The sequence below is a fragment of the Aphanomyces astaci genome (assembly GCF_000520075.1).
Source record: "Aphanomyces astaci strain APO3 unplaced genomic scaffold supercont1.29, whole genome shotgun sequence".
Taxonomy (NCBI): Eukaryota; Oomycota; class Saprolegniomycetes; order Saprolegniales; family Verrucalvaceae; genus Aphanomyces; species Aphanomyces astaci.
Genome location: NW_009798292.1, coordinates 2,932 through 26,693, shown reverse-complemented (window position 1 = coordinate 26,693; position 23,762 = coordinate 2,932). Strand labels below are relative to the sequence as shown.

The following is a 23,762-nucleotide window of genomic DNA, read 5'->3' as shown; positions in this document are numbered from 1 at the left end:
CAAAAAGTATCATGTGATGACGTGGCCATGTTATACTTCGAAGTACAAGTGTTGTGCTTTACATGCAGTTTGCCTGTTGGTTAATTAGGGGGTTGCCACTCCCTTGATAATGACGGCAATGGCGCACCTGTAGAGCTCTAATTGTCGCTTCAACGCTGCTTGTTCGCAAATCAAAGCGCCCGTCTCGTCCGTGTGTCCGACCTCGTTGCGGTGTACGGACGGATTGCGTCGAAGTACATGCAACTGTCGACGTAGCTCTCGCATGTGGCCACGGGTGTGTTGTTCCCGTATCTTTCCACGAAGCAGCGAGTCTTGGAGTCCTTTCAGTCGTCTCAGCAACTTGTTTGTTTCGGACTCCTCGACTTGTCGGGTGGAAGCAGCCGTGGTCGATTGAGCACTCTTGAGCTCGGCGGTTTCCAAGTCGTGGCATTGCCTTGTGCCAAAATCACTTTGCACTTCGGCCGTGGATGCCTCCATTCCGCGAGAAACTTTCAACGACGATGCCGCCGCATGTTCTTGTGCCATTGTACCCGTTGCTCGTTTCAATAGCAAGTTTTTCTGGATCAACTTTTGCATGTGTCGCGTTCGCTCGTGCAATGTGGCCACCGCGCGTACATGTTGTTGCAGCAACGTCTTGTGCGACCGTTCGAGTTTGTCGTGGCGCTGCTTAATCTGTTTGACTTCAGCGTTCAAATCGCTGCATACTGCCTTCGACTCATCCAACAAGGTCATGGTGTGCGCCAATCGACGCTGTTGATGGGCCATCTTTTCGAGCAAGTCGTTGAGCTCGAGTCGGTCCTGATTCCATTGCCATTGCCGTTGCTTCTCTTGGGCGGTGCGAGCGCAATCATGGATGGCATGCTTGGCCGTGAGCTCCAACAACTGGTCTGCGTTGTCTTGGCCTAGTACTAAAATTTGCGCCTTGAAGTGCGCCACTTCTCGTTCGAGTTGTTCGAACTCGGCCTCGGCAGTAGCATTGTACGTCTCAAGCTGCGTGCGAACCTCCGATAGAGCTACCGTGTCCATCTCATGCAGTCGACTTAGTTCGTGCAGTCGACTGACTTCTGATTTGAGCGTCTCCACTTCCCGGGCGTGGACAAGCTTTAGCTCGGCTACGTCGTCGTTGACGACCAACGGGGGTGACCGGGGGGAGGGGGGGCGATGAACGGGGCTGGGGTAAACCTCCGATAATCTCTCGGGAGTTATTGGGGCTTCGAAGGTCGCTACAGCTTGGGGGGAATGGCGTCGTTGGCCCTGCAGGAGGAACACGTCGGCTTGGAGCTGCAGCACTTGTTTGGCCGCCACGTCGTGTTTCTTTTTCCACTCCATGGCCTTGGCGCAAAACATATCGCAATCTTGCTTGTACTTTGTGCACGCTACCGTGTACTCTTGGATCGTACGGTCCTTTTGTGCCAGCAGCTCTTGAAAGTGTACTGTCGCAGAGCCAGCGTCGCTCCATCGATCCGTCCGAGCCACCTCACGAGGTTCCACTGGCAGCGAACTATGGGGAATGCCTTGATGGAAGCCTCCGACCCCAGGCTTGCTCCCCACCGTGGCCCGACGGTTTGCTGTCGCCTATGGTTGTCGTGGAGTATAATGGTAAGTCAACGACCATGAATTAAAAAGTACCTCGAACGATGTGTGGATCGATGTATACGACGCCTTCTTCGGCACGCTGCTCTTGCGTAAATTGCTCCGACGAGGCGTAGGCAACGACATGATGGACTCCCCCAGGAGGTCACTACGATTGCTACTCGTCGTGTTTCGTGTCGACTTGGTACACTGGGGTTGACGGCGTGGCTAAGAATAGACGATGACAACCCCTCAACAATTGGTGCGAAATGATATGAGCTTTCGTGGTCCTCTCACCCGGTGTGTGCGTTAAGGCAGCAACAGCCTCGAACACCAGTAAACTAAAACCTATCGGATGGGTCGACATAACGCCGAGTTTAGCAAAAACACGGCGAACGCGTGGCCGAGATCTTTTTTGATCCGCTGACTGGTGACCAAGTGACCATGCAGTGTGTGGTAGCGGATGGTTACGGTTTATCAAGGCCAGTTGGCTATAGACTACCTAAGTGACGAGATCTGTTCCGGCTAGCACGTCGGGAGAGCGCCGGGCGCCATTCACCTCCTCCGTCAACTGGTGCGGGAGATGCACGCGTGACGTCGATGTCGTCCACAGCTTGGCCAGTCAACGCATGGGCGGCGGACGTTTCTGTCGGTGCGGCAGCATTGGCTGCGGCAAGGGCCACGTACTGCAGTTTCCACTCGAACGCCTTGTCGGCCAGGGCTTCACAGTCGTGTTTTAAGCGATCACATGTGGCTGTGAATTTCTGGATGAGGACGTCCTTGCTGTCGATGGCGGCGGCTTGCTCCATAATCACAGCTTCTTTCTCGGCCAGCTGCGCCAAGAGTCCTGCGATCACGTGGCTGTCCTCCTTTTTCGCCATGGTGTGGATGTCCGTAAAGTACATGGGGGGTTTCTAGTCAACCATACAAATCAAACATGAGACGTGGGAGGGGGTTGACTGGATGGGACGGCGGCGTTGTCATCACTTGCCTCCTTGGCGAGCTCTGCTTGCTTGACCACCGTTCGAAAAGACGATGTGGCTGTTTCCCACATGTACCGCGGTTTGTTGACGGGCGAGTCTGGAGGGGTCGAATGGGCCGACGAGGGGGAGGAGGAGGTCTGCGTAATGGATGACACGGATGAGAACGCAGACGCTGCCCCAAAGTTAATGGACCCTGTTCGAAGCAGAGATTGCTTTCCTTTGGCTGGTGACACGGACGAACTTCGTCGGACGGAGGCGCGTGTTAGTGGCGTGGCTTCAGACGACATCGCCTTAGTTCATCCCACTGCGTTATACCAATGTCCTAAAATAGCGCGACCAAAATAGCCCGGTGTTAGTTACTGCAGGTTGGCTATACATCACCTAAATTTGTACTGTAGCCGAGCCGGGGATAGTGTTGTGCAAACTCGTTGGCAATTCTCAATTAATGCAACTTTAGTACTCGGAGTACAACGTAGTCGTGAGTTAGCACTATACCGTATAGTGTATATGCATTGCGACGGATTAATCTATTGCAACTCCTGTAATAACTGATACATTTCTTGTAATAACTGATATTACTTTGAAGTATTTACTTGTGAACATGTTGAATATACTTCAAATTTGTATGTCGAAATGGATTAACAAAATTTTGAGAACGAATGTCGGCTGGTTGTGAAATATCACCTGTCGCAATACATATACACTATACGGTAGTAATGAGTCAGCACTACAGCACTACTGTACTGTAGTCAATCGACCAGGCAGCAGACATTGACATGCACATGTATCTCAACAGTCACAGCATCAATCTGTCTGGGGTGCCAATGGCCAATTCCTTTTGATGAGGGGTTTCGGGGTTTCCTGAAACCGCGAAACGCCGAAACCTCAATGCTTTCTTTTGTCGTGTAATTTGGTTTGTCCTACATCTGTACTCAGGTAAGCCAATTATATGGAATGCTCTTTCCACTTCATTTCTTGTTGGCATGGGTATCTTCCGTCGCTTGCTCAAGTCGCCGTTGGCGTTGGTGGCAGCAGCTGTCGTCGGTGCTGCTGCCTCTGTGATCGAACCACAGCAGCGTGTGTGTATTGTGGGAGCTGGTGTCGGCGGGAGTGCTACGGCCTCGTTCCTCCGCACCCTTGTCCCTGATGCGTCCGCCGTGGAGATTGTCGTGTTTGAACAACATGCTATCCTCGGCGGTCGCATCGCCACGTTCGACTATCACGGCGCGACGATCGAAGCTGGTGGCACGGTTTTTCTTACAGGGAACGAGTACATCATGCAGTTCACGAAGGCACTCAACTTGACGCTGCGCATCCCGGGGGACACGTTGTCGTCGCCGCCGCAGATGGGGATCTTCAACGGTCGCGAGATTGTGTTTGAAACATCGCCCATCTCGTGGTGGAACACAGCCAAGCTCATGTGGCGCTACGGTCCGACAAGCCTCCGTGCGTTCCGGGGGGTTGTGAATGACCTTCTCACCCGATTCCGACGCGTGTACGACCTGCAAGCCGCTGGTCACGCCTTCGCTGACCCCGCCGATCTCTTGCGCGCCATGGGTACGTTCGACATTCGCATCTGCAATCCTAATGTCCAAGTAGACTTGTATCATCTGACCACCGTGACGTTGGAATCGAAGCTTGCCGAGGCGGGCGTGTCGCCTCTCTTGATCAACGAACTCTTGGCCGAAATCACTCGCGTCAACTATGGCCAGAACACGACCATGACGGCACTCGCGGGCGCGGTGGGGCTCGCTGGCAGCGGCGACGACCTGCGCGCAGTGCAGGGTGGCAATCCATTGGTACAATCCTCGAACACTCCACAGCTTTTCGCTCTGATGCGGGATTGTAGATGATCCAAGGGCTGCTACAGCTAGCGCAAGCAATTGTCCATGTCAACACCAAAGTCAACGCCATCCACACAACACCGTTGCAAGTCGACACGTCCAGTGGTTCGTTTTCCTGCGATGCTGTTGTGGTGGCCACGCCGTTGGAGCTGTCGGACGTTCTGTTGCCTCTGACTGTTCCCAAGCGGCCGTTCCAAACAACCCACGCCACGTTTGTGGAGGGGGAGCTACGGCCAGCCAAGTTTGGCCTAGCGTCTGTTCTTTCCGCTGGAATGATCCTGACAGTGGAAGACGCGAGCATTCCATTTTCGTCCATGGGGCTGCAGTTCCAACGCTTGGATGCCCACAAGAACAACCAAACGGTGTCGCTGTTCAAAGTATTTTCCCGGTCGCGGTGGACCGACGACGACGTGAACGACTGGTTTCTTGACGGTGCCAACGTGATCAAGAGGTTTGCATGGCGCGCGTACCCGACCTACGTTGCCCCGGAAACCATCCCAAAGTTCAAACTCGCGGATGGGGTGTATTATGTGAATGCGATTGAAAGTGCCGCCAGTGCCATGGAGATGAGCGCCGTGGGGGCGCGGAATGTGGCGCTGTTGGTGGCCAAGCAGTTGAAGGAAAGGGCAAAGTCGTCGGAATCGGTGTACGAAGCGACAAGGGGTGCCAAGGCTGCCACGGACGAGTTGTAAAAATACTACATATACTATATGACGCGTATTTGGAAATGGATTGGGGGCAAGTTGACAGGTAAAGTCTAGCTAATTTAGACCAGCGACTGCATAATATTCGTAGCCACAAGATGTACAGTACTATTATATCTGTGGTGAGTGCATAGTCACTACCATGTATTAATAGTAGTAGTAGTTCCTCGAAGAACATGTCTACTGAATGAATAAACTGCTACTACGTAGTACATAGTTTTCTCCATGGCTTCGACAGGACATTCCACCAAGTGATACTACTTAACCCTCAAGCACAATACTACCACTCAGTCGAATCTGCATATTCTATGAACTCTAAAAGGTGAAGCGAAAAGAAAGCAAGTCTCATCAACACAGAAACCTCTTCCCCCCGATGCAGTTCCATTTTGTGCGAGCCCCACACTTGTTCACTAGCCAATCAGCACAAGGAACATGGCCCTGAACACACATACACCACCATGTGATGATACATCATAATATTCAAGTGGTAACCAGCACAAAACAACAGGTCAATCAACGTCTGCCGCTCCCTCGTCGCATCGGCGACGACTGTGTGACACTGCGGCTGCTCAGCGTTTCCGCCAGTCGCCCTTCAAGCGCTTCAATACGCGCTTCATCCAAGTGGAGCTCCATTTCCAAGTGGCGGATCTTGGCTTGGTACTGCGCTTCGAGGTCCTTGTACTCGACCTGCGCTTGCTTGACACTGGCTAAGTACATAGCCGTCTGCTCGGACAGTTTTTCTTCGAGCCCGTCGACTTGGGCGACATAGAAAGCCACGTTGCTGTCCTTGGCTTTTGAAAGCTTGGCTTGCTCCACTTCAGCCACGAGCAATTCCTTCTCGAGCTCGAGCTCCTTGACTCGCTGTCGAAGTTTCTTCAATTCTTCCTTTGCGTGGGGGCTCCCGTTCGATGGAATGTGGTTCTTGCCATGTTTGGAGGGGGACTTCGGGGACTTTGATGTCTTGGCGGTGTTTTGAAGGGCGTCGACGGTCAGTTGAAGGGGGCTGTTTTCATGCAAAATCGCTTCAATTGCATGCACTTCAGTCTTGTATTGCGCTTTTTCCGCTTGCAACTGGGCCACAATCCCGTCTAGCTCGGCGGCTTTCTGCTGCCATTGGCCGACCTCTTTGGTCTTGGCCTCCACCGCCCGTTCCAAAGCGTCAAGCTGTACTTGCAGGGCGCTTTTATCCCCTTGATTCTCGGCATTGGTTGTTTTTGTCGTGGCTTCCATCGCCCTTAGCTTGGTTAATGCAGCGTCGCGCTCGGATTGCATGGACTCGAGCAGGCTCGAGCTGTCTTCGCAGCGCTTGGTCAAGCCGAGCACGCGTTTCTGAAGGTGTTTGACTTCTTCGACGTACCCGTCGATCAAATCTTCCTTGTCCTGCTCCATGATGGTTTGCAGCCGCGTGGTACCGGTTTGCAGCGATTGCACCTGGTCCTGCAACGTAGTGGCTTCCACGTTGCGCTGGGCGAGGGCTGCGTGCATGGATTTTTGTTGCGCCAACAGCGCCGAGATCTCGCCCAGTGACGCCTCCGCCTCCCCTTGCAATACAAGCACCGTTTGTGTCAATGTGTCCACAGTGCTTTCGAGTTCGGCCACTTTCGACTCATTTGCAGTCTCTTGCGCTTGGAGCTGGGAGATCACCGACCGGAATTTCTCCTCGCGACCCGGGAATTGCTTCACTTGGGCGGCTAGTTCGTGCGTTAAGCTCGTCGTCGTCACCAACTGCGCCTTGGTGGTCTCGCTTTTGAGGGTTTCCACTTCCAGTGCCCTTTGAACCGCCTCGAATTCTTGACGTTGACTAGTTAGTTGGCCTTCCAAGTCGACAACTAGCGCTACGTGGGCTTTCACTTGCGCTCTGGTGTCTACACCTTGCTGGGTCAGCGTTTCAACTTGTTCGAGCAACGTTTGCCGTTCTCGTGTCCACTCCACGAACTCTGCGGTCATCTTGGTGGCTCCTTGTTTTTCTTCATCGTCGGATTCAGCTGCTACTCGCTTCTCGTCGCGCAGGACTTTGATTTCATCCATGTATGCTTGGATGGCAGTCTCGTACAAGGCAAATTGCAACGAACCAAACTGCCGAGTTGGGCTGGGACACGTCACGGGTTGCTTCTGTTCCGTGTCCAGAATGTGAAAGGCATTCAGCGCGTGATCGAGTTGACCTCGGAGCACGTCGATAGCCAACGCTTGTGACGACGTGAACCAGTGCTGCTCTTCGGTAGTTTTCTGCAGCCGTATGCACTCGGTTTGGAGCGCCGCGTGGGCGATGGAGAGATCCAAATTGCCTAAGTCCTCGGAATTGCGTCGTCGCTGGTCACTGGTGGCTTCTGCCAACTTCGCCTTGAGCGACACCGTTTTCTCTTTCATCCGGGCCTTCGTTTCGTCCAGTTCGTCCAGACGTTGCTGCGATTCCAACTGGGCCGTTTGCAACGCCCCGTATCGTTCTGCGAGCAATTGCTTGTCAAAGCGAAGTTTGTCCACCACGAGGACCAGACAACGAAGTTTCTCCGTGGTGTCTTCACCCACCATGCACTGCCGGTCGAACGCGTGGGTCTGCGCAGCGAGGTCGGCCACGGTTTCTTCCAAGAGCGCGGCTGTCTCCCCTGCATCGACCGACACTTCGCTGTGGCTTTTCGACACCTCGTTCAACTTGGACGTCATGTCGTCGACTTGCCGCTGCGCCGCCACGGCACTTGCCTTCCAGTGCACCACCTCGTCTTGCAACAAGCTTTCGCCCTTGAGTTGGTCTTGGAACTTCTTGAGCTCTTTCTGGAGGTTGGACAGGATTGATTCGCACCGTTCAACGTTGGCTTCGTCCTCATCCCCTTCGGGCACGACGTAGATGGAGTAGTCCATGGTCATTCCTGCACGGTCCCCCGAATTCGCCATCTCTTCCGCAACGTATGTCATGCGCTTCTCCAACGCACGAGTCTTGGCGGCCGCCACCCTTCGGCCTTGGGCGGCATGCCCTGCCATCGCGTCGTCGTGCTTTTGTTTCCACTCGAGGGCTTTGGCGGCAAACGATTCACAGTCCGACTTGTATCGGGCGCACGCTTTCGTCAAATCCGCGATGGCCACGTCTTTTTGGGTCATTTGATCTTCTAGCTCTTGGACGGCGAGGAGGGCGTTGTCCAGTTTGATTGTAAGCGCCGAACACTCGGTGTTGGCACCATCGAGTTGGGCCTGCAAGTCGCACGTTTGCTGCGAAATGTGCTCGGACAACGTGGCTTGCAAAGTCAAGACGGTGGCATCGATGGGACGAGGGGACGACGAGGCTGGAGCGCTTGAGAGCTTGGACGGAGATGGTTTCTTCAACCCCGATGCTTTCCCTTCCTTGGGCTACGCAGCAGGTTGTATCAGACCAAAGATCGCGAAAATGAATGTTTGAACATTTCATTTCCACCTGAGTGCTATGGACTATGGATGCCCTGGTGGTTTGAAGGTAGTGCGGAGGCGTTATCGTTGGCTTCTTGATGCCGCCTTGTGGCGGGGGGATGTTTGTGTCTATGTTCCTTTGCGGGGACGACGTATGAATTGAGGTGGGCCCAGGCGGTGGAGGAACAAGGCTTGGTTTGCATTCTGCAACCTTATTTGCTTTTTTGGTCGCTAGAGTCTTGGGAGGCGCTGGGGTGGAGGAGGAGGGCCGGGGGGAGAGGCATGGTTTGACGGTAGAGCTGCCGAACCCAGGCCGTTTTACTGGGGACGGCGAGCTGAGTCGAGGGCTAAGCGCTTTGGACGGACTGACAATGCCCGACGGTTTTTGTAGTTTGACAGGCGACGATGGGCGCCGACTTTTCGATGCACTAGACGGACCGGCAGACGCACTCATATACGTTGTGGTAGCAACAACAGCACTGTGAAACGTGTTGCAGCAATGAGCACGTCGGATGGCGGGGGCTATTCTTAGACGTATCGCAAAACTCTCGCACATGTGTATTTTTGACCCAACTACAGGGAACGCAAACACCATCGACTACATGTACGCCGTAATAATTTGACGCAACAAGCAACACCTTGAGTAGCCTCACAAGATGGTAAAACCACAGTTAGTCCACTTAACGTTAAGCGGGGAACTCCCCCCGCTTTTTAGGTCAAACAAAAAAAGTGATCTCTGGCAAGGATGCAAGTGCACATGGGAGCAGTGGGGGCCGCGTGACGGAGTATTCTGATCCAATGCGTGCCGTAATTAGGGTTAAATACCCGGTAATTACTACTGGCGCTAGTACTGAACTGTCGCGTCAAATAAGTTTAGACAATTCGTGTCGTGGGTTCGTGTGACGATTGAATCGCACAATACATGCAAATAAGTGCAAGGTCAAGTTGTGGTAAGTGGTGGCTATGTACTAGTATCTACGGGCAAGTAACACTACGTATGAGCGCCTTCAGAACTTCGCGAAAGGTGTACACGGCCACCTTTTTACCCCCCCCCACATGGTACGAGTAGAATTGGCTAACAAACGAGATGCAAACGAATCGTATCGGATCATTAATACAAGGATCGATTTAGCCCTGTCGGGCCTGACGCTGACACGAGCAGTACGCTGTGAGATTCTCCGACTTGGATGCACATACAACTCCTTGAGTAGCATTGGGGGACGAAGGAGATGCCAACATTAGCTCGTACTTTTCTCGAAAGACGGTGTTCTGGCCGGCCGCATCGGTTGGTAGCACAGTAAACGGCACGAGTTGTGAGGGATCGCTAAGATTGTCCGTCTGGATCACCACGATGTAGTCCCCCGCGGGCCACGATTGATGCAAGTCTCGGTCGAGGCGAACGGCCAAGAGGCCAGTGTGAGAGGGTAGCGCCACACTTGTGTTCAGTTGCATAGTGCCTGCAATCGCATTGGTACCCCGGCGGACCACAATGTTCAACTCAGAGGGAACATCATTGGTGGGGAAATACACGGTGAGCCAAATGCCATCTTCGTGCGTGGGGTTGATCACTCCATGAAGCATGCCTTGCAGCGAATTGTGGTACCACTTTTCTGATACTTGGGGGGCGAACGGACGAACGTCGTCGAGGGTGGCATGCGTGGCATCACGGGGGACGAGGAGGGAGGCTGTGACCAACTCCACGTCGCCCGAGGCGTCGAACGTCCCAACCGCTTCGACAGCAACGGCGTCAGCATGATATCGACACGAGTTGATTTGCGTATTCGGTTTAGGGGAAATGGTGAAATTCAGCAGCGTTGGTTGCGTGCATTGGAATGCTGGGTCATGTGGCCATTGGTGGACGTAGTGAGAGTCGAAGACGTAGCGCGCGAGGTTCTGTTGACAACATTATTTCCACAAACATCAAAACGAATATTGTATAACAGTGAGGTACCTCGTACAACGCGGGGTCGACGGATGCGCAAGTTGTCGCGGACAAGTCGAGCGACGACCGAGGAATGAGATCTAGGCACTGTCGAGTGTCGCAAAAGACAGCTGAACGGGCGAAATTGGCACGTAGAGACGACTCGGCCTTGGGCAACAAGGACGTGACTAGCTCCATGTGCGACTGCCGAGTCCACACGATGCCGCAAAATGTGACAAACCCGAGAGCCGTCGTAAGGAGCCGCACTTGTCGCTGCCGTTGCTTGCGTTGCTTTTGAAGTTTCTCCATTTGAGACAAGTAGTTGTTGATATGCAGAGGGGTGCGTCGGCGAGAGTCCTGCAGGAGGCTGCATGATTCGTCGCCGCCTTCCGTGGCGTAGTCTTCGTCGTAGCTGCCGCCATCCATGTTGAAGGTGTGATGAACAGGTATCTTGAACAGGCACAAGATACACTATGTACGTAAGTCATACATCGTACAATCCAACTGAGCTCACCTAAGAGAATCTCAAACGTACAGTACATTAAATATTGTCATCCCGTACAGAACTAGTTGTACGATAGGTATCAAACTTCCAATTTCGAAGCAAAAGGCCAACTTGTTAGTTAAAGTCACTGTACTTGAACACGCCACTCCATTCACAACTGGGAGCACTGAATCACTATACGACAGGAAAGCTATAACGTTAGATCGTTCATGTCGTCGATTTCACGGTTCGGTATTGTGCCGTGCCACCAATTGTCCTAATTTGATGTCGCGGCATAGCCAACTCAGCCGATAATATCAGAGTCGTCGAGTTATGTATGCGTCCTTGCGATATGTGGCTACCTCAATCGCAATCAATGGCTTTCAATAGATACTCGAACAAGTGTATGTATAACTCACGGGATTGCTATGGAATTGAAGTCTAACACCAGCTTAGAGTGCCGCCACTTTGCATCAAAACAGGATACAATATATCGGGGTCTAGTGATGCACCTACGACGAGTTTTTGTATGATACGTGTTGGCTGAGCCATTGCCACGCATTGGAAACGTCGTCCAAATGCACTTCGTCGCCAAATGACGTGGCAAACGGTCGGTGGATCTGGTTGAACGTGCTGGCTTTGTGTTGGAGCACCCCCCGAGGAAGCGAAACCCCCACGCCTTCTAATTGCTGGGCACTTTGGCTTTGTTGCTGCTGCTTGGCGGCGAGCTTCTCCTGGAGCTGATGGATCTTGCCCTTGCATAGCTGCGACGCGGACTCGTCCTCAGACGTGTGCATCACCCCGAACTTTTCCTCCAGCAATTGCTTGTCGAATGTCACCAACGTCATTAAGTTTTGGCGGACAGTGAGGTGGTCGCGGTTGTCTTCATTCACCATCCCTTTCCCGTTTATCGCTTTGGTTTGCATGGCCAGCGCTTCCATCGACTCCTCCAGCAACGTCACCACCGCATCATGGTTCGCTTTCCACGCGAGCATGAGATTCGCCGACGATTCGGCCTCTTCACGATAGGCGCTGCATTGGTCGGTGATTGACGCGATCACGTCGTCCTTCTGGCGAAGGGCAAGCTCCAAATCGACAGTTGAACGGGACGTCGACGACTTCTAACAAGGATACATAACCAAGTGAGTTGTTGAAGCCATCACATTGATGAATCAACTTTAGGGCTTCCAGGAGTAAGTTTCTTGATTGGAGTCGGAAGGTTCTTGCTGGCCTTTGGAGACGGAACCGTTGCTGCGGCTACCTTTTTCAACGGTGACTTGGCCATTGGTTGCTTCTAGTGTTCTAATAGTAATGACATATGACAATGAACATGTTTGAGAACGTACGCCGGTTGGAGAGATCGGAGCTACCGCCCCTCGTTTGGGCTTACCGCAATCGATGGACGACAACGCCTTTGAAGGGGATGGAGGGGGAATTCCCCCCGCGCTACTGGAGAAGTCGGGGATCACTGGGGAAATCAAACTCGATTTCTTAAAAGGCGACGGTTCAGGAAACGGGCTGCTTAATTGCTTTGGAGGGGATCGACCAACACTTGTCGGTTTGATGGGGCTTGGAACCCCACTGGCTTTTGGTTTAGCACTCGCTGACGTGGGACGGCGAAGGCCGCTCGGTGACGTTGACGGCGAGCTCATTATCCGTTGAAAAGAGGTTGTTGTGGGGGATTCTATTCTTACTCGAGTGATCCATTCTATCTTCGAATCCCAATCGGTGAATACTGTATTCCAATAAAATGATCCAGTAAGTTCGATAGGATTATTGAATCCAGTCCTTGGAACACTTATAAGTTATCAGTGTAATTTGAGTGATGTACGCGTTCTCGTCGACTGGAGGAGTGGTGACTCTTTCTTCTTGAGATCTACACGGTCGTGAAGCGATGGCATAGCTTCGTTTCCTTGACCTGTAGCAATCCCATTTGCAAATCACTTGCACCAAATGTCCATCCATAACCTCGAACTCATGGTCAGCGACTTCAACGTGGCAAAGTGAAACGGCATGCATAAACGTTCAAGCACAGGCACCAAACAAAGCCTAGTAGCCAACGACCAACAACGAAACAAAATGATATTCATTCATAGCTGCAGCTGGGGCACTTAGCCGATGCGTTCGTACAATGCACGGCGGAAACTAGTCCCCACTACCCCCGCCACGATGCCTCCAGCTCCAGCCACCAGTGCCACCATCACCAGCTGGATCCAGGCATTTGACGGGGTTGGCGTGGACCCTAGCTTCATGGGCATGGGTCGCTTGGGTTTATGCAGCAATTCGTGCGAGTAGTGTTGCGTATTGTTCCACGAAATATCGCTGGAATTCTCCAGGGGGTACCCGATATGGGCAATCTGGTTTTGGTCGTACGGGCGCAACCCATAAATCGACCCCCCGTACGCAGGATGCACCTTGTCCCACACAAACTTGTCGTCCGACACGTCCGGCACCATGACGTGGCAGTCGCTTTCAATCACCAAGTTGTTCTCCCCCCGCACAATCTTGAAAAACCCACTCTCCCCCCAATACCTATAGCATCTCTGTTGCATCAAGTAGCACCATGCAAGTAGGGGGAACTTACGTGCCCCACGAATTGCGCGCGCGCCAGTACTTGACCCCGTGCTCGTCTTCGCCATACCCCACAATCTCCACGTCGTGGTCCAACTCGGTAAAGTTGGTGGTGTCGCGGAAGATCCCTGCCGTGTAGTTGAACACAAACTCATTCGTACAGGCCATGCCGCACGTAATGGGGCCATGTTGGAGCTCCTTCATCATCGCGTGTTCGCCCGCGAGGCGCCAATACTTCTTGGCACGGTACCGAACCATACTTGACACGGGAAAACAAACGGGCGTCTCGGGGCTGTCGGGGGTTTTCATGCAGCTACAACAACGACATCAGTCCTGTTTTCACTGAAATAGTGGCATCCTACTCGATGCAAAAGCCCTCGGGGGGACATGTGCCATTGGGGTTGGACGCCGTGATATACTTCGTATAGTCCGTCGCGTTGTAGTGCAAGCACGTCTCGTCCGGCAGGCCATACACTTTCATGAACTCGTACACATCCGCGGGTTCGCCCCCCTTGCAGCCAAGGGACAACCCATGCCCTGGCGCGCAGTTGAGGAAACTCTGGCGCCCAATCATCACATCCGGGCGCTTCCATCCTAGTTCGTGGTGCAGAATTTTGATGCGGTCGTTCACGGACGCGAGGGCCCCGTGCGCAAAGCATGAGCCACAGTAGACCGGGATGTGCTGGTTCCACGACGGGGTGCACATGCCCCGCTCGCACCAGTCCAAATGCCGAGGAAGCGACCGCATCTCGTCCATCTCGTCATCGGTGGGGGGCGGCAGCTTGTACACGTTCGGATGCAAATGCTCGCGACCTTTCCACGTGCGATGGCACGTGCGGCTGTCCAACGCAGCCACGCAAGACACAAAGGTCGCCGCGACGAGAACACTCACAGGTGAGGGGCGCATGGAAATTCGAGTTGTGGGGTTAACGGCAAGTCGTCGCTTAGTGGTCGAAATGCGTCATCCCCCAGTTCCAACGGACTTATCAACGACATGTTGACAGATTCTGAATTTCGAGCACGGTTTATGCGGCAAATTATAAAATCCGATATTCAAGGCCCCCGTCCAAGTATTCTAGCTATATCCACGTGGTTTGCATACTGTTGCATGCAAGATTGTTGGTAACTATGCGTTGCCTTTTCGCCAGTGCAAAGACAAATGCCACAGTTTGATCCAGAATAACTGCATATGCCATTATCATGTCAAAGGCAAGTTGGGCGGTTGCTTGAATGATACTATCGGTACAGTAGGACCAACGCTAACCGACTCTTTAGAAATTTTTATATATATATTACGTATTATGTCCATCAAAACAGTCTGATTGTTATCGACGACGAACGAATGGCTAGAACTTTGTGCGAAACGTCTGGACAAACTCGGGGAGCGGCGTCGATTGAAACTGGAGAAAGTGGGCTCGCTTGACGGCCACGTACGCTTGAGCTTGCCGTGCGCCAAGGGCGTCCACCAACACCTATATAGTAGTTGGTGTCATATTGGTTATAAGTGCAAACAAAGCCTAGCAATGCGCACCTGATCGGCTTCAAATGCGTCGAGGGCGGCGCCGAGCGTTGTGGGCAGACGCGTCACCTTGCATCGGGCCTTCTCCAAGTCGCTCAGCGCATGGGGATCTCCGTGAACTGGCTACATACAGTCCGATCAATATGTGTGAATTTGGACTTGCCAAAGTAAAAAAAATATACGAGGGCTACCTCGGCCAGCTCCAGCTCTCGATGGATGCCATCCAGCCCCGCAGCTAGCACCACAGCAAGGACCAAGTGGGGCGTCGCCGTGCCGTCCACAGTCTTCAACTCGATGTTGCTGTACCCTCCGTCATGGGTGGTGCACACTCGAATAGCTGCTTCTTTGTTGTCCACTCCCCAGCAATTGTACGCCCCCGCCCTAAACACAAAAAAATATTCCAAAGTAGGGTTGTTAAAAATTTGTGTTTAGATGAAAATAACGGACACAAGAAAATGAGCACAAGAATAATAATAGCCAATCAGGTTGTTCAACAGTTTTCACGTCATCCAATCAACACGTACTACTGTATTTGTCGTTGATCGGCCCCCATAATATATCAAACGTGAATATACTTGTAGAATTCAATTTATAATCGCATATTAATTATACAATTCGAATATTTGTAATTAAACTGTCCAAATTAGTGAATGAACTACATGTACAACGGTACGACATATTGTTTTCGATAGTCGTACGACATAACATCCTGTTCTACTAAACTATTCATTCTACATACCACTCGCAAGGAACCAATCTTCAAAAAACATCATGTAAACTTAAAGCATCATGTATATATATATACATGTTGATAACTCTGAAAAATCGATCAATAGATGTCGATAGAAAACATACTCTTAGCTAAAAAGCCAATAATACTATACCAGTAACGGATTAAACCCTCCAAATACACATGTATGACTAGGGTTTGTACCAGCATCCAGGGGCCAAGCGGGCGTACGAGTTGACGGTGGCGCAACTTACAGCGAGAATCCCGTCCAAGTGCGCCAGAATGCCAGCCATAAAGTGCTTGACGAGGGGCGGCAGGTCCGTGGTAAGGTTGTCGTGGCCTCGCCACAAGCTCAAGTGCAAGTGAGCGCCGTTGCCAGCTTGCATCTCGAACGGTTTCGGCAGAAAACACGCTTGGTATCCGTTCTGAAATGCCACACCTTTGATGATTTCCCGCAAATACAGCTGCATGTCGGCAGCCTCCATTGCCAGTAGTTTGGTTAACGTCACTTCGAACTGACCCACGCACGCCTACAGGTAGGTATATATATATATATAGATTCAGTGAGTATCATTCCTTGAATGCTAAAAAGAAAACGGACTTCGGGGTGCACTAGCCATAGTGGCGCGCCAATGTCGGCGATGGCTTCGACCAAGTCGTCCAGAAACGTTGCGGATTGGTTGATGGCCAGCGTTTGGCAGTACGACGTCGAGTCCACGGGCTCGTTTTGCGCCGTGTACAAGTTGAATTCGTTTTCAAAGCCACAGTACACATCCAAGCCCAGTCTACAACAGATGAATAAATATTATATATAATAAAAAACAATATCGTCAAGAGGTGATCGCTCTAGAATCGATCAAACGCCCATTTGGAATATATGTATAATAATATACTCTTTCAAGCGCTCCACTTGGCGGTGGGCGGTCGAGCGAGGACACAGCGACGTGCCGCCATCACGATCTTTCAAGTGCACCAACGTCATCGCATGTTTCGGGTGGTGGGGGAGTTGACTAACATTAACAAATATTAGCCAAAAAATGAGTAACATCGGTCAATATATATATAAATTGAATGCAATATACATATAATAATCAATGGAACGAAATATACATATAATAATATAGTCGACAGTACGTACATGATGGTCGAGACATCCGGCATCACCCACAGGTCTTCCGACGACGTGAGGCCGCAATTCGGCACCAAAATATCGGCATATGCCATCAATCCCTGCATTCCAATATCACAATCCTCGGCTTATTGACGAAATTAAAATATTTCAAAGTAGAATGCAGCACACCTGGACAGCACTGGTAAGCGCGAGACCTTCCCGTTGCACTCGCGTGAACGCGCGATGGGCTTGCACACATTTGGCCCGCAAGACTCCATCATTGCCACACCAGACAAGCCGCACGACTTTAACTCCTCCTGGCACCCCCACCTACTTACGAAACCCAACCATCACAAATATATAGGCCCAATAGTATATATATATATATATATATATAATCAGTACTACCACCGACGGAGCGTCCGACGGCATGATGATTGAATAGACAGGCACGGGCAAGTGGTACAGGGCCACGGCATTTTCGAAAAAAATCTTCTTGGCCGACGCGAGTGCTTGGTCGACTGTCAATTCATTCGCAGTGATGCACTCCTGCAGCAGCTCTGCCAGCACAAACTTGGCCCATTTGACGCCAATGAACGTTGTCTCAGGTGTGATCGTCCCGTCCGACGAAAACAGCAACTTGCTACTCAAGAATTTGAAATTGTTTGTTGTGTATATGATACGTACGAGATGGGACACAGTTCGAGCAACTGGCCCACCGTCGACTTCATGCCTTCCAGCGACAGCCGCGGCACCGCCAGTCCCATGTCCACGTATACATGGGGGTATACAGAAGCCAAGTACCCTGCCTCCCGCGAATACGGGTACGATGAATGCAGCTACCGTAGTAGCTGATCAAAAAAATATATTCCAACAACGGATACGGTCAAAACATCGGTTCGAATTTGGATGATGTCCAAGTAGAATCGAATGATTGTGGCAAATATATCAAATTATTGCTCGAATGAGAAGTACAACTTTAAATTTGGAAAACATACATTGTGGATTCGGTACGAAGTTCCAGACCCCGCCGAATCGAACCATGAATCGACGCTATTGGCTAATATCCAATTTTGAGTGGATTTGATTGGCTCTTACAGAAAGGACAAGTATAGTCAGCCAATCAGAACTTCCAGCGGGATTCAAGATTGATTAGACAAACCGCGCGAATTTTGGAAATATATAGCGAATTCACAATATATTGAATGAGCTTCACATTTGACTCAAATCGCTTGTCGCAGGTAGCTGGAATGTCCCAAAACAATTTTTGGCGAAAAGGACAATATATATACATATTGTCCTTTTCCCCGAAATTTATATATATATGTATGCTTAGTATATGTATATATAATATATATATAGGACTGCAAAATACCCTATTTAGTCCCCATTTTCAGAGCTGCATAAACTACGATAAATATCATCATCATCAAAGCGTATCTATCGTAGCACAGATCGTAGTACCATATATACTTGTACGAACATTCCAATGCCATAACAACAAAGCCACGAGAGTATCACTGTACCAGCACAATCTTGGCGCGTTGGAACTGCGGCATGTCCAAGAGGGGCTTGAGCAGAGTGGGGTTGCCCCACTCGAGCTGCATGTCGGTGTCACCGAATCCTGTGTGGAACTGCAGGGGGATGTCCAGTTCGAGGGCTAGTTCGAGGGCCACGATGATCAAGTAGTCGATGAGCGTCTTTTGCATGAGTCGAAATGGAGGGGGATCGACTTGGGCTTTGATGTCGGCTCGAATCGTGGCGTACACTGCGGCCACGGCGGCGATGTCGTACGTGGCTACGTGGCACACTGTGAGCATACGATGGTCATGATGATGATGACATTAGGTATACGGACGTTGGATGGAGAGGCCGGTGCGGTAGCACGCGACCGACTTGAGCCCGACAATGGAGCCGTGGTCGGCGCGCACGGCCGCTTCGAACGCGGCGCGGACTCCGTCGATGGTGTCGTAGGCTGGGTTGGACACGTCGTCGATGAACTTGGACACTTCGACCTCAATGCGGTAGATGCGCTTGACCACGGGCACGTACTGTGTATGCCATTCCAGGGGGTAGTTGACCAGGCCACGCGGCTGGTAGCCGTCGTCGATGAGCAGCGCGTGGACGTTGACGTAGCTGAGCATGGCCAGTTGCTCGACTGGGATGGATTGACGGACGGTCTCGACTTCGTCGGCGCCACAGGTAAAGAGCGAGGCCAGGTCGTGCAACGTGCGCAGGTAGCACAGGGTGTGCGGCACATGGTCGGCGAGGACGGTGGGGTCGGACGTCTCGGCCAAGATGTGGTGCAGTGGGATCTGGCCGGGGTTCTCAATCACATTGTGGACGTGTTGGTCCACCACGGGAAGGAACGCAAAGAGTTCGTGAAGCATCCTACTCCGTACTGCTTGAGGTGTCTGGGCAAACGGAACGTGATGCCATATTTTTCACAATTGGCCGCATCAGAAGTTCACTGTGATAAATGATTTTTTGTATAAAATGATACGTATAGTTGTAGTACGAGTTACTTCAGCTTTAAACTGTACTGCAGCATATGATTACCTTTTAGCAATGATAAGATACGTGTGACAGTGGGACAATACAACATTGGGTTGTCCGATTGTTAAAAGCAACCAAAATATGTACTACTTACGTACAAGTTAGTATATTCCTGTGTGATTTGCTTTGCTACCTGGTAGTGCATCAAAGTACGTACATTCCAAGAGTACCAGTACTCGATTTACCAGTACTACATCGAATTCATCCAACCTGTTCTGACAGGATATACTTCCACCAAAATATATGGGCGAGGGAACATAAAGTACACTAGTAGTACACTACAGAACTACGTAGTATCACGTTAACCCTACTACACCTTTTTTCTATTGACTTGGGACTTTTTTCAACGTTGTTGGCTTGGCGCTCATTCGAAAGAGCGATGTGTCCACTCATTTGGCCTTGTGGCCAATAGAATTGACACTTAGTGCCGCAACACCCTTTGAAATGTACTGTACCATACTACCAATGGAAATGGCTCCACTACCCAACAATGTGCCAAGTAGCATTTCGAATCTGCCGTGCTTGAAGTTGAGTTGGATCGAATATAACATTATATTATCAAATACGCGACGGCATGAAAAAAGCAGATAAAATCATCGAAACTTGCAGCAAACAGCTACATGTCGACGTCCATGTCTTCCATTCGGTCCGCACGACCGTAGAAGAACTCCAGACGAGGGAATGCGCTTGTATTTCTTGCGTGGCTATGAACATGGTGAGTGTATCGTGAGCGATGACGTCGTACTGGTGTCTGTGGTGCAGCGTTCTCCATTGTTGCACGGAATGCGATTGCACGGAATGCGATTTTGAAAAGTGAAGATCGTCCAACTGCAACCTTCTAGAATATTCGATCCAATTCAACTTCAAGCACGGCAGATTCGAAATGCTACTTGGCACATTGTTGGGTAGTGGAGCCATTTCCATTGGTAGTATGGTACATTTCAAAGGGTATTGCGGCACTAAGTGTCAATTCTATTGGCCACAAGGCCAAATGATTGGACACATCGCTCTTTCGAATGAGCGCCAAGCCAACAACGTTGAAAAAAGTCCCAAGTCAATAGAAAAAAGGTGTAGTAACGTTACCGATAGTTATTGGTACAGTTTGACTTTATATATTGAGAGTTCTGAAGTCATTGCGTTCTTGTGTCATCAACTAGGACATGGCGATGAACTTGAACTTTTTGTGCTGGGCCGACGCATCTACGACAATCGTTTTGCGTTTCGGGTGGTCGATGGCCCACTGTTGCCACCTCGCTTGGTGCTGCGCAGAGCTCATTTGCCGCGTGGCGTGGAAGGCCCGCTTCGACGCATCTAGCGCTTGGTGCTGTCGCTTATGCATGGCTCGCGTGCGTTCGCGAATGGACTCGTGCTTGATTTCATCGGGAATGACGGCGTCCGTCGCTCGAAGCAGCGCGAGAAGGTCTGGAAACAACGCCGCGCTGTCGGCGCCCACGTAAATGGTGGCCGTGCCCGCCGTGTCGGCATCAGACCCCGGCCGCCGACGACCGGCTCGGCCCACCAAATGCACATACTCTATCCCACTTGGATGTCAAAAAAGCAGCAGCTTCGAGCAGTATTGTTGTGTGCATTCAACACGGGAGCCACGTGTCGACTGTATCGATATCATCTCAAATGGTGCAGAAGAATCGGTACAAGCAATGAGCCAATCAGAGAACAGGAAATCATCGGTTCAACCAATCAACAACGAAGTAGTGTGTGACTTTAATTAGTGTGACGATGGACACCACATCACTAGTTGACATTTGTTTACATTTAAATTCAAAGCACAAAAATACCAAATACCGATCGATCAGCAGCATAAAAGTCCTCCAAATCTTGGCTGACAGGACAATATATATATATATATATATATACCTTCAATGGTTGAAGGCATGTCGAATACCACGACATCGTCCACAGACAACAAGTTCATCCCTCGGCCCAGCAGACCCGTGGACACGAGCACGGGCGCGACGCCATCCACAAACGATTGCAAAATCGACAGCCGCTGCGCCTACGCCGAGTGTATCCATACAAGTGACGATTCCAAATGGCCACGATGCAAGCAGAACGAATCATGTACGACCTATGTCGACCAACGATGACATTTGTTTCAAGAATACCTGCGACTTGTCGCCGTGTATCGCCAAGGCAGGGACGTGGCAGGTTTTCGCAATCGATTTGGCCAACATGTCTGCCCCTGCTTTGGACGCGACGAACACGAGCTACATATGGTTGTGTTGATGCCAAACTGGATTACAACATCCAAATAAATATACTGAAGATAAAAGTATAGCTTTGAACCAAGAATTAGATTACAGGGCAATCATATCAACCTAATACAAGTCGTGTATGACTTGTAAAGTAATAGTGTGATTGCCCGTGACAATTCTTACAAAAGTCACAGTAATTAGAATCGATACGATGGTTGATTTGGCGAAGCAGCACAAAAGTCCAAATGAGTTTGGTACACAACCGAGTGAAGAAACGAGAATGTCCACATGGCCATCATTGCCTACAGAGGTCGTACAATCGAGTGGTCGGTGTCGCCAAGCATGCATTGGCGTTGCTGCAGCCACTCGAACAAATGCTTCTTCTTTGCATCTGGCGTGTGAACATAATGCACGACCTGGCGCGTGGTCGAGTCTGGGAAGCTTGACGTCGCCGCGCTGGCAATCGTGATGCGGATGGCTTCGTGGAGATGGGCGTGGGCGAACGAGAGCACTGCTTGTGTGACGGTGGCGGACACCAAAACTAGTTGCGTTGTGGGGGGCAACGCCGCCAGTATCGCTAACACTTTGGCTTCAAACCCGCTACTTTGGTCCACGAGCAAGTCCGCTTCGTCCAGCACGCACGTGATTACATGGGACAAATCCAATGTGAACTCGGTCACGAGTTCGTACAGGCGACCGGGGGTGGCCACCACCACTTGCACGCCTTTTTTGAGTCGGTGAAGCTACGACCACCATGAGACTCATCATAGCACGACGTGATACTGTATGTACGTACTTGAGTGGGGACTGGGATCCCACCGATGAGCAGCGCCGTCTTCATCTTGGAAATGCCTTGCATCAAAGTCTATAGATCGTTGATTAGCTTTGCATTTCTTCTTGTCGTTATGACCCACGCACGCACACCTTGGCTTGAGTTTCGAGTTGCATGCATAACTCACGGACGGGAGCTACAACCAACCCCAAGATGCGATGTTCCTCCACATCCAAGCGATGCTCCATCGCATGTGCCACCAGGGGAATCAAATACGCCAACGTCTTGCCAGTGCCAGTCGGAGAACAAACGGTAAGCTACAACGCATGATCAACACAGTTCGAGACGTGGAAGGGTTGTTACGTGTCGGTGCTGCAACATGTACGGCAGAACTTGCATCTGGACAGGCGTCGGGTGGTGGTATCCTTCCCGTTGCATATTGTCGTATAGGTCATCGTGCAGCTTCAGCAGATGAAATTCTGTGGCCAAGAGCTCCTCGACGCCAGCTCCTTTGACCGAGATTCCAAACTGCCTTTGCAAGACGCGACTCGCCTCGCGTTCAAGCGCTCGATCGCGACACTCCATGCTGCATACGTCTTCGTCGGTTTTGTCGCAAATGTACTCACCATATCGGCCGCATATTACGCACTCTGGCTCACCAGCACGGGGATGTCGCTGTGCTTCAGGTACAAGCACAATCTCATCAATTTCAGACATGGGCTTATGACTGCAAATCCGGATATTGAATGAGCCATCCGGCAAATTTTCAACTTACTGTTATTAATACTATTAATAGTAGACATGTATGTACTATTAATAGTGTATAAGTATATTACCAGTAATAATAGTAACTATTAATAGTTAATAAACGTCTGTAACGAACTATATACATGATGGATGCTACAGTCTGCAAGTATTCACGCGACTGTGAAAAATTTATTTACGTTTGTTGATTACTTGGAACACCAAAACAAATAAATACTACAGTATAAAATTGGAAAAAGTTATGTCAGCGGTGGGATTTGAACCCACGAGTGCGAACACAGTAGAACTTGAGTCTACCCCCTTGGACCGCTCGGGCACACTGACTTACTCCCATTTATGCCTCGTATTGATTAACTACCTTATCTACCTAAGATGACTACTACTCGCGCCTCCTCAATCGCCGCTGCCGCCTCTGCCAGCCCCACGCTTGCGACCACGCCTACCACCCACGATGTCAACGACGACATGGAAGAGGGTGCACCTACCCCGATCGCGGACGATGTGCCCACGCACGACGCCAACGACACCTTGACGCCGGGCACAGCTCCGACCACGACGCTCGGCGACGACGACGTGACGGGCGCGGCCGCGCACCGTGTTGACGAAGACTTCCCGGAGCTCGACGGCGCCAAGGCCACGACA

General features: G+C 51.0%; 10 protein-coding genes and 1 non-coding gene across 18 annotated transcripts in view; 2 read left to right on the top strand and 9 right to left on the bottom strand.

Moving 5' to 3' along the window:
• Nucleotides 1-11: 11 nt before the first annotated feature.
• H257_10524 lies at nt 12-1,797 on the bottom strand. Of its 2 annotated transcripts, XM_009837095.1 has the most exons (3): nt 1,630-1,797; nt 128-1,575; nt 12-73 (listed from the first exon to the last, which is right to left on the bottom strand). In XM_009837095.1, the coding sequence occupies exons 1-3, from the start codon at nt 1,717-1,719 to the stop codon at nt 31-33; spliced, it is 1,581 nt and encodes a 526-aa protein (XP_009835397.1). In that variant the 5' UTR covers nt 1,720-1,797; the 3' UTR covers nt 12-30. The 2 variants fall into 2 exon arrangements, with proteins under 2 accessions (XP_009835397.1, XP_009835398.1); XM_009837096.1 differs by having other exon boundaries at nt 12-1,575.
• A 196-nt stretch (nt 1,798-1,993) lies between these two features.
• Nucleotides 1,994-2,898, bottom strand: H257_10523 (hypothetical protein). Its single transcript, XM_009837094.1, has 2 exons — nt 2,564-2,898; nt 1,994-2,486 (listed from the first exon to the last, which is right to left on the bottom strand). The coding sequence occupies exons 1-2, from the start codon at nt 2,840-2,842 to the stop codon at nt 2,064-2,066; spliced, it is 702 nt and encodes a 233-aa protein (XP_009835396.1). The 5' UTR covers nt 2,843-2,898; the 3' UTR covers nt 1,994-2,063.
• Nucleotides 2,899-3,538: 640 nt separating this feature from the next.
• Nucleotides 3,539-5,176, top strand: H257_10522 (hypothetical protein; the record flags this gene model as incomplete). Its single annotated transcript, XM_009837093.1, has 3 exons — nt 3,539-4,112; nt 4,155-4,354; nt 4,405-5,176. 3 exons carry the CDS (start codon nt 3,539-3,541, stop codon nt 5,089-5,091), a joined length of 1,461 nt encoding a protein of 486 aa, XP_009835395.1. The 3' UTR covers nt 5,092-5,176.
• A 386-nt stretch (nt 5,177-5,562) lies between these two features.
• On the bottom strand, nt 5,563-8,969 carry H257_10521 (hypothetical protein). The gene is made up of 2 exons (XM_009837092.1): nt 8,507-8,969; nt 5,563-8,442 (listed from the first exon to the last, which is right to left on the bottom strand). The coding sequence occupies exons 1-2, from the start codon at nt 8,930-8,932 to the stop codon at nt 5,617-5,619; spliced, it is 3,252 nt and encodes a 1,083-aa protein (XP_009835394.1). The 5' UTR covers nt 8,933-8,969; the 3' UTR covers nt 5,563-5,616.
• A 596-nt stretch (nt 8,970-9,565) lies between these two features.
• H257_10520 (hypothetical protein) lies at nt 9,566-10,841 on the bottom strand. Its single transcript, XM_009837091.1, has 2 exons — nt 10,430-10,841; nt 9,566-10,371 (listed from the first exon to the last, which is right to left on the bottom strand). The coding sequence occupies exons 1-2, from the start codon at nt 10,823-10,825 to the stop codon at nt 9,607-9,609; spliced, it is 1,161 nt and encodes a 386-aa protein (XP_009835393.1). The 5' UTR covers nt 10,826-10,841; the 3' UTR covers nt 9,566-9,606.
• A 430-nt stretch (nt 10,842-11,271) lies between these two features.
• On the bottom strand, nt 11,272-12,614 carry H257_10519 (hypothetical protein). Of its 3 annotated transcripts, none has more exons than XM_009837090.1 (3): nt 12,230-12,614; nt 12,061-12,174; nt 11,272-12,001 (listed from the first exon to the last, which is right to left on the bottom strand). In XM_009837090.1, the coding sequence occupies exons 1-3, from the start codon at nt 12,533-12,535 to the stop codon at nt 11,396-11,398; spliced, it is 1,026 nt and encodes a 341-aa protein (XP_009835392.1). In that variant the 5' UTR covers nt 12,536-12,614; the 3' UTR covers nt 11,272-11,395. The 3 variants fall into 3 exon arrangements, with proteins under 3 accessions (XP_009835392.1, XP_009835391.1, XP_009835390.1); XM_009837089.1 differs by having other exon boundaries at nt 11,276-12,004; nt 12,061-12,177; XM_009837088.1 differs by having other exon boundaries at nt 11,276-12,001; nt 12,061-12,177.
• Nucleotides 12,615-12,994: 380 nt separating this feature from the next.
• On the bottom strand, nt 12,995-14,361 carry H257_10518 (hypothetical protein; the record flags this gene model as incomplete). The annotated part of the gene is made up of 3 exons (XM_009837087.1): nt 12,995-13,415; nt 13,468-13,767; nt 13,817-14,361. The coding sequence occupies 3 exons, from the start codon at nt 14,359-14,361 to the stop codon at nt 12,995-12,997; spliced, it is 1,266 nt and encodes a 421-aa protein (XP_009835389.1).
• Nucleotides 14,362-14,719: 358 nt separating this feature from the next.
• On the bottom strand, nt 14,720-19,246 carry H257_10517 (hypothetical protein). 5 transcript variants are annotated; one of them, XM_009837083.1, is made up of 12 exons: nt 18,673-19,246; nt 18,341-18,612; nt 17,502-17,653; nt 17,223-17,457; nt 17,004-17,144; nt 16,842-16,933; nt 16,597-16,713; nt 16,305-16,488; nt 15,908-16,233; nt 15,165-15,354; nt 14,986-15,096; nt 14,720-14,926 (listed from the first exon to the last, which is right to left on the bottom strand). In XM_009837083.1, the coding sequence occupies exons 1-12, from the start codon at nt 19,202-19,204 to the stop codon at nt 14,801-14,803; spliced, it is 2,478 nt and encodes an 825-aa protein (XP_009835385.1). In that variant the 5' UTR covers nt 19,205-19,246; the 3' UTR covers nt 14,720-14,800. The 5 variants fall into 5 exon arrangements, with proteins under 5 accessions (XP_009835385.1, XP_009835386.1, XP_009835384.1 ...); XM_009837084.1 differs by having other exon boundaries at nt 15,165-16,233; XM_009837082.1 differs by having other exon boundaries at nt 14,986-15,354.
• Nucleotides 19,247-20,214: 968 nt separating this feature from the next.
• On the bottom strand, nt 20,215-23,089 carry H257_10516 (hypothetical protein). Its single transcript, XM_009837081.1, has 7 exons — nt 22,719-23,089; nt 22,508-22,672; nt 22,380-22,448; nt 21,901-22,326; nt 21,494-21,595; nt 21,246-21,384; nt 20,215-20,903 (listed from the first exon to the last, which is right to left on the bottom strand). The coding sequence occupies exons 1-7, from the start codon at nt 23,070-23,072 to the stop codon at nt 20,524-20,526; spliced, it is 1,635 nt and encodes a 544-aa protein (XP_009835383.1). The 5' UTR covers nt 23,073-23,089; the 3' UTR covers nt 20,215-20,523.
• A 273-nt stretch (nt 23,090-23,362) lies between these two features.
• Nucleotides 23,363-23,444, bottom strand: H257_10515. The gene has a single exon. It is a non-coding gene; the product is annotated as a tRNA-Leu (tRNA).
• Nucleotides 23,445-23,492: 48 nt separating this feature from the next.
• H257_10514 (hypothetical protein) overlaps nt 23,493-23,762 on the top strand; it is a gene marked incomplete at both ends in the record, with an annotated part of 3,097 nt that continues 2,827 nt past the window's right edge. Inside the window, one exon of the mRNA XM_009837080.1 lies at nt 23,493-23,715. Within this exon, the coding sequence (XP_009835382.1) occupies nt 23,493-23,715 (223 nt within the window). The remainder of the gene's footprint in view (nt 23,716-23,762) is intronic.

Coding starts and splice junctions, on each gene's coding strand:
- H257_10517 (XM_009837083.1), bottom strand. CDS start 19,204: ATGCTTCACGAACTCTTTGCGTTCCTTCCCGTGGTGGACCAACACGTC. Junction 18,613..18,672: donor CACCGGCCTCTCCATCCAAC/GTCCGTATACCT, acceptor TGTGCCACGTAG/CCACGTACGACATCGCCGCC. Junction 16,934..17,003: donor CGCTTACCAGTGCTGTCCAG/GTGTGCTGCATT, acceptor ATTGGAATGCAG/GGATTGATGGCATATGCCGA.
- H257_10520 (XM_009837091.1), bottom strand. CDS start 10,825: ATGGATGGCGGCAGCTACGACGAAGACTACGCCACGGAAGGCGGCGAC. Junction 10,372..10,429: donor TCGACCCCGCGTTGTACGAG/GTACCTCACTGT, acceptor TGTTGTCAACAG/AACCTCGCGCGCTACGTCTT.
- H257_10524 (XM_009837096.1), bottom strand. CDS start 1,719: ATGTCGTTGCCTACGCCTCGTCGGAGCAATTTACGCAAGAGCAGCGTG. Junction 1,576..1,629: donor CGATCCACACATCGTTCGAG/GTACTTTTTAAT, acceptor CGACAACCATAG/GCGACAGCAAACCGTCGGGC.
- H257_10521 (XM_009837092.1), bottom strand. CDS start 8,932: ATGAGTGCGTCTGCCGGTCCGTCTAGTGCATCGAAAAGTCGGCGCCCA. Junction 8,443..8,506: donor CCATAGTCCATAGCACTCAG/GTGGAAATGAAA, acceptor CCTGCTGCGTAG/CCCAAGGAAGGGAAAGCATC.
- H257_10516 (XM_009837081.1), bottom strand. CDS start 23,072: ATGTCTGAAATTGATGAGATTGTGCTTGTACCTGAAGCACAGCGACAT. Junction 22,449..22,507: donor AACTCGAAACTCAAGCCAAG/GTGTGCGTGCGT, acceptor AACGATCTATAG/ACTTTGATGCAAGGCATTTC. Junction 21,596..21,900: donor GCGACACCGACCACTCGATT/GTACGACCTCTG, acceptor AACCATATGTAG/CTCGTGTTCGTCGCGTCCAA.
- H257_10519 (XM_009837089.1), bottom strand. CDS start 12,535: ATGAGCTCGCCGTCAACGTCACCGAGCGGCCTTCGCCGTCCCACGTCA. Junction 12,178..12,229: donor CTCCGATCTCTCCAACCGGC/GTACGTTCTCAA, acceptor TTAGAACACTAG/AAGCAACCAATGGCCAAGTC. Junction 12,005..12,060: donor TTACTCCTGGAAGCCCTAAA/GTTGATTCATCA, acceptor TATCCTTGTTAG/AAGTCGTCGACGTCCCGTTC.
- H257_10523 (XM_009837094.1), bottom strand. CDS start 2,842: ATGTCGTCTGAAGCCACGCCACTAACACGCGCCTCCGTCCGACGAAGT. Junction 2,487..2,563: donor AAGCAGAGCTCGCCAAGGAG/GCAAGTGATGAC, acceptor ATGGTTGACTAG/AAACCCCCCATGTACTTTAC.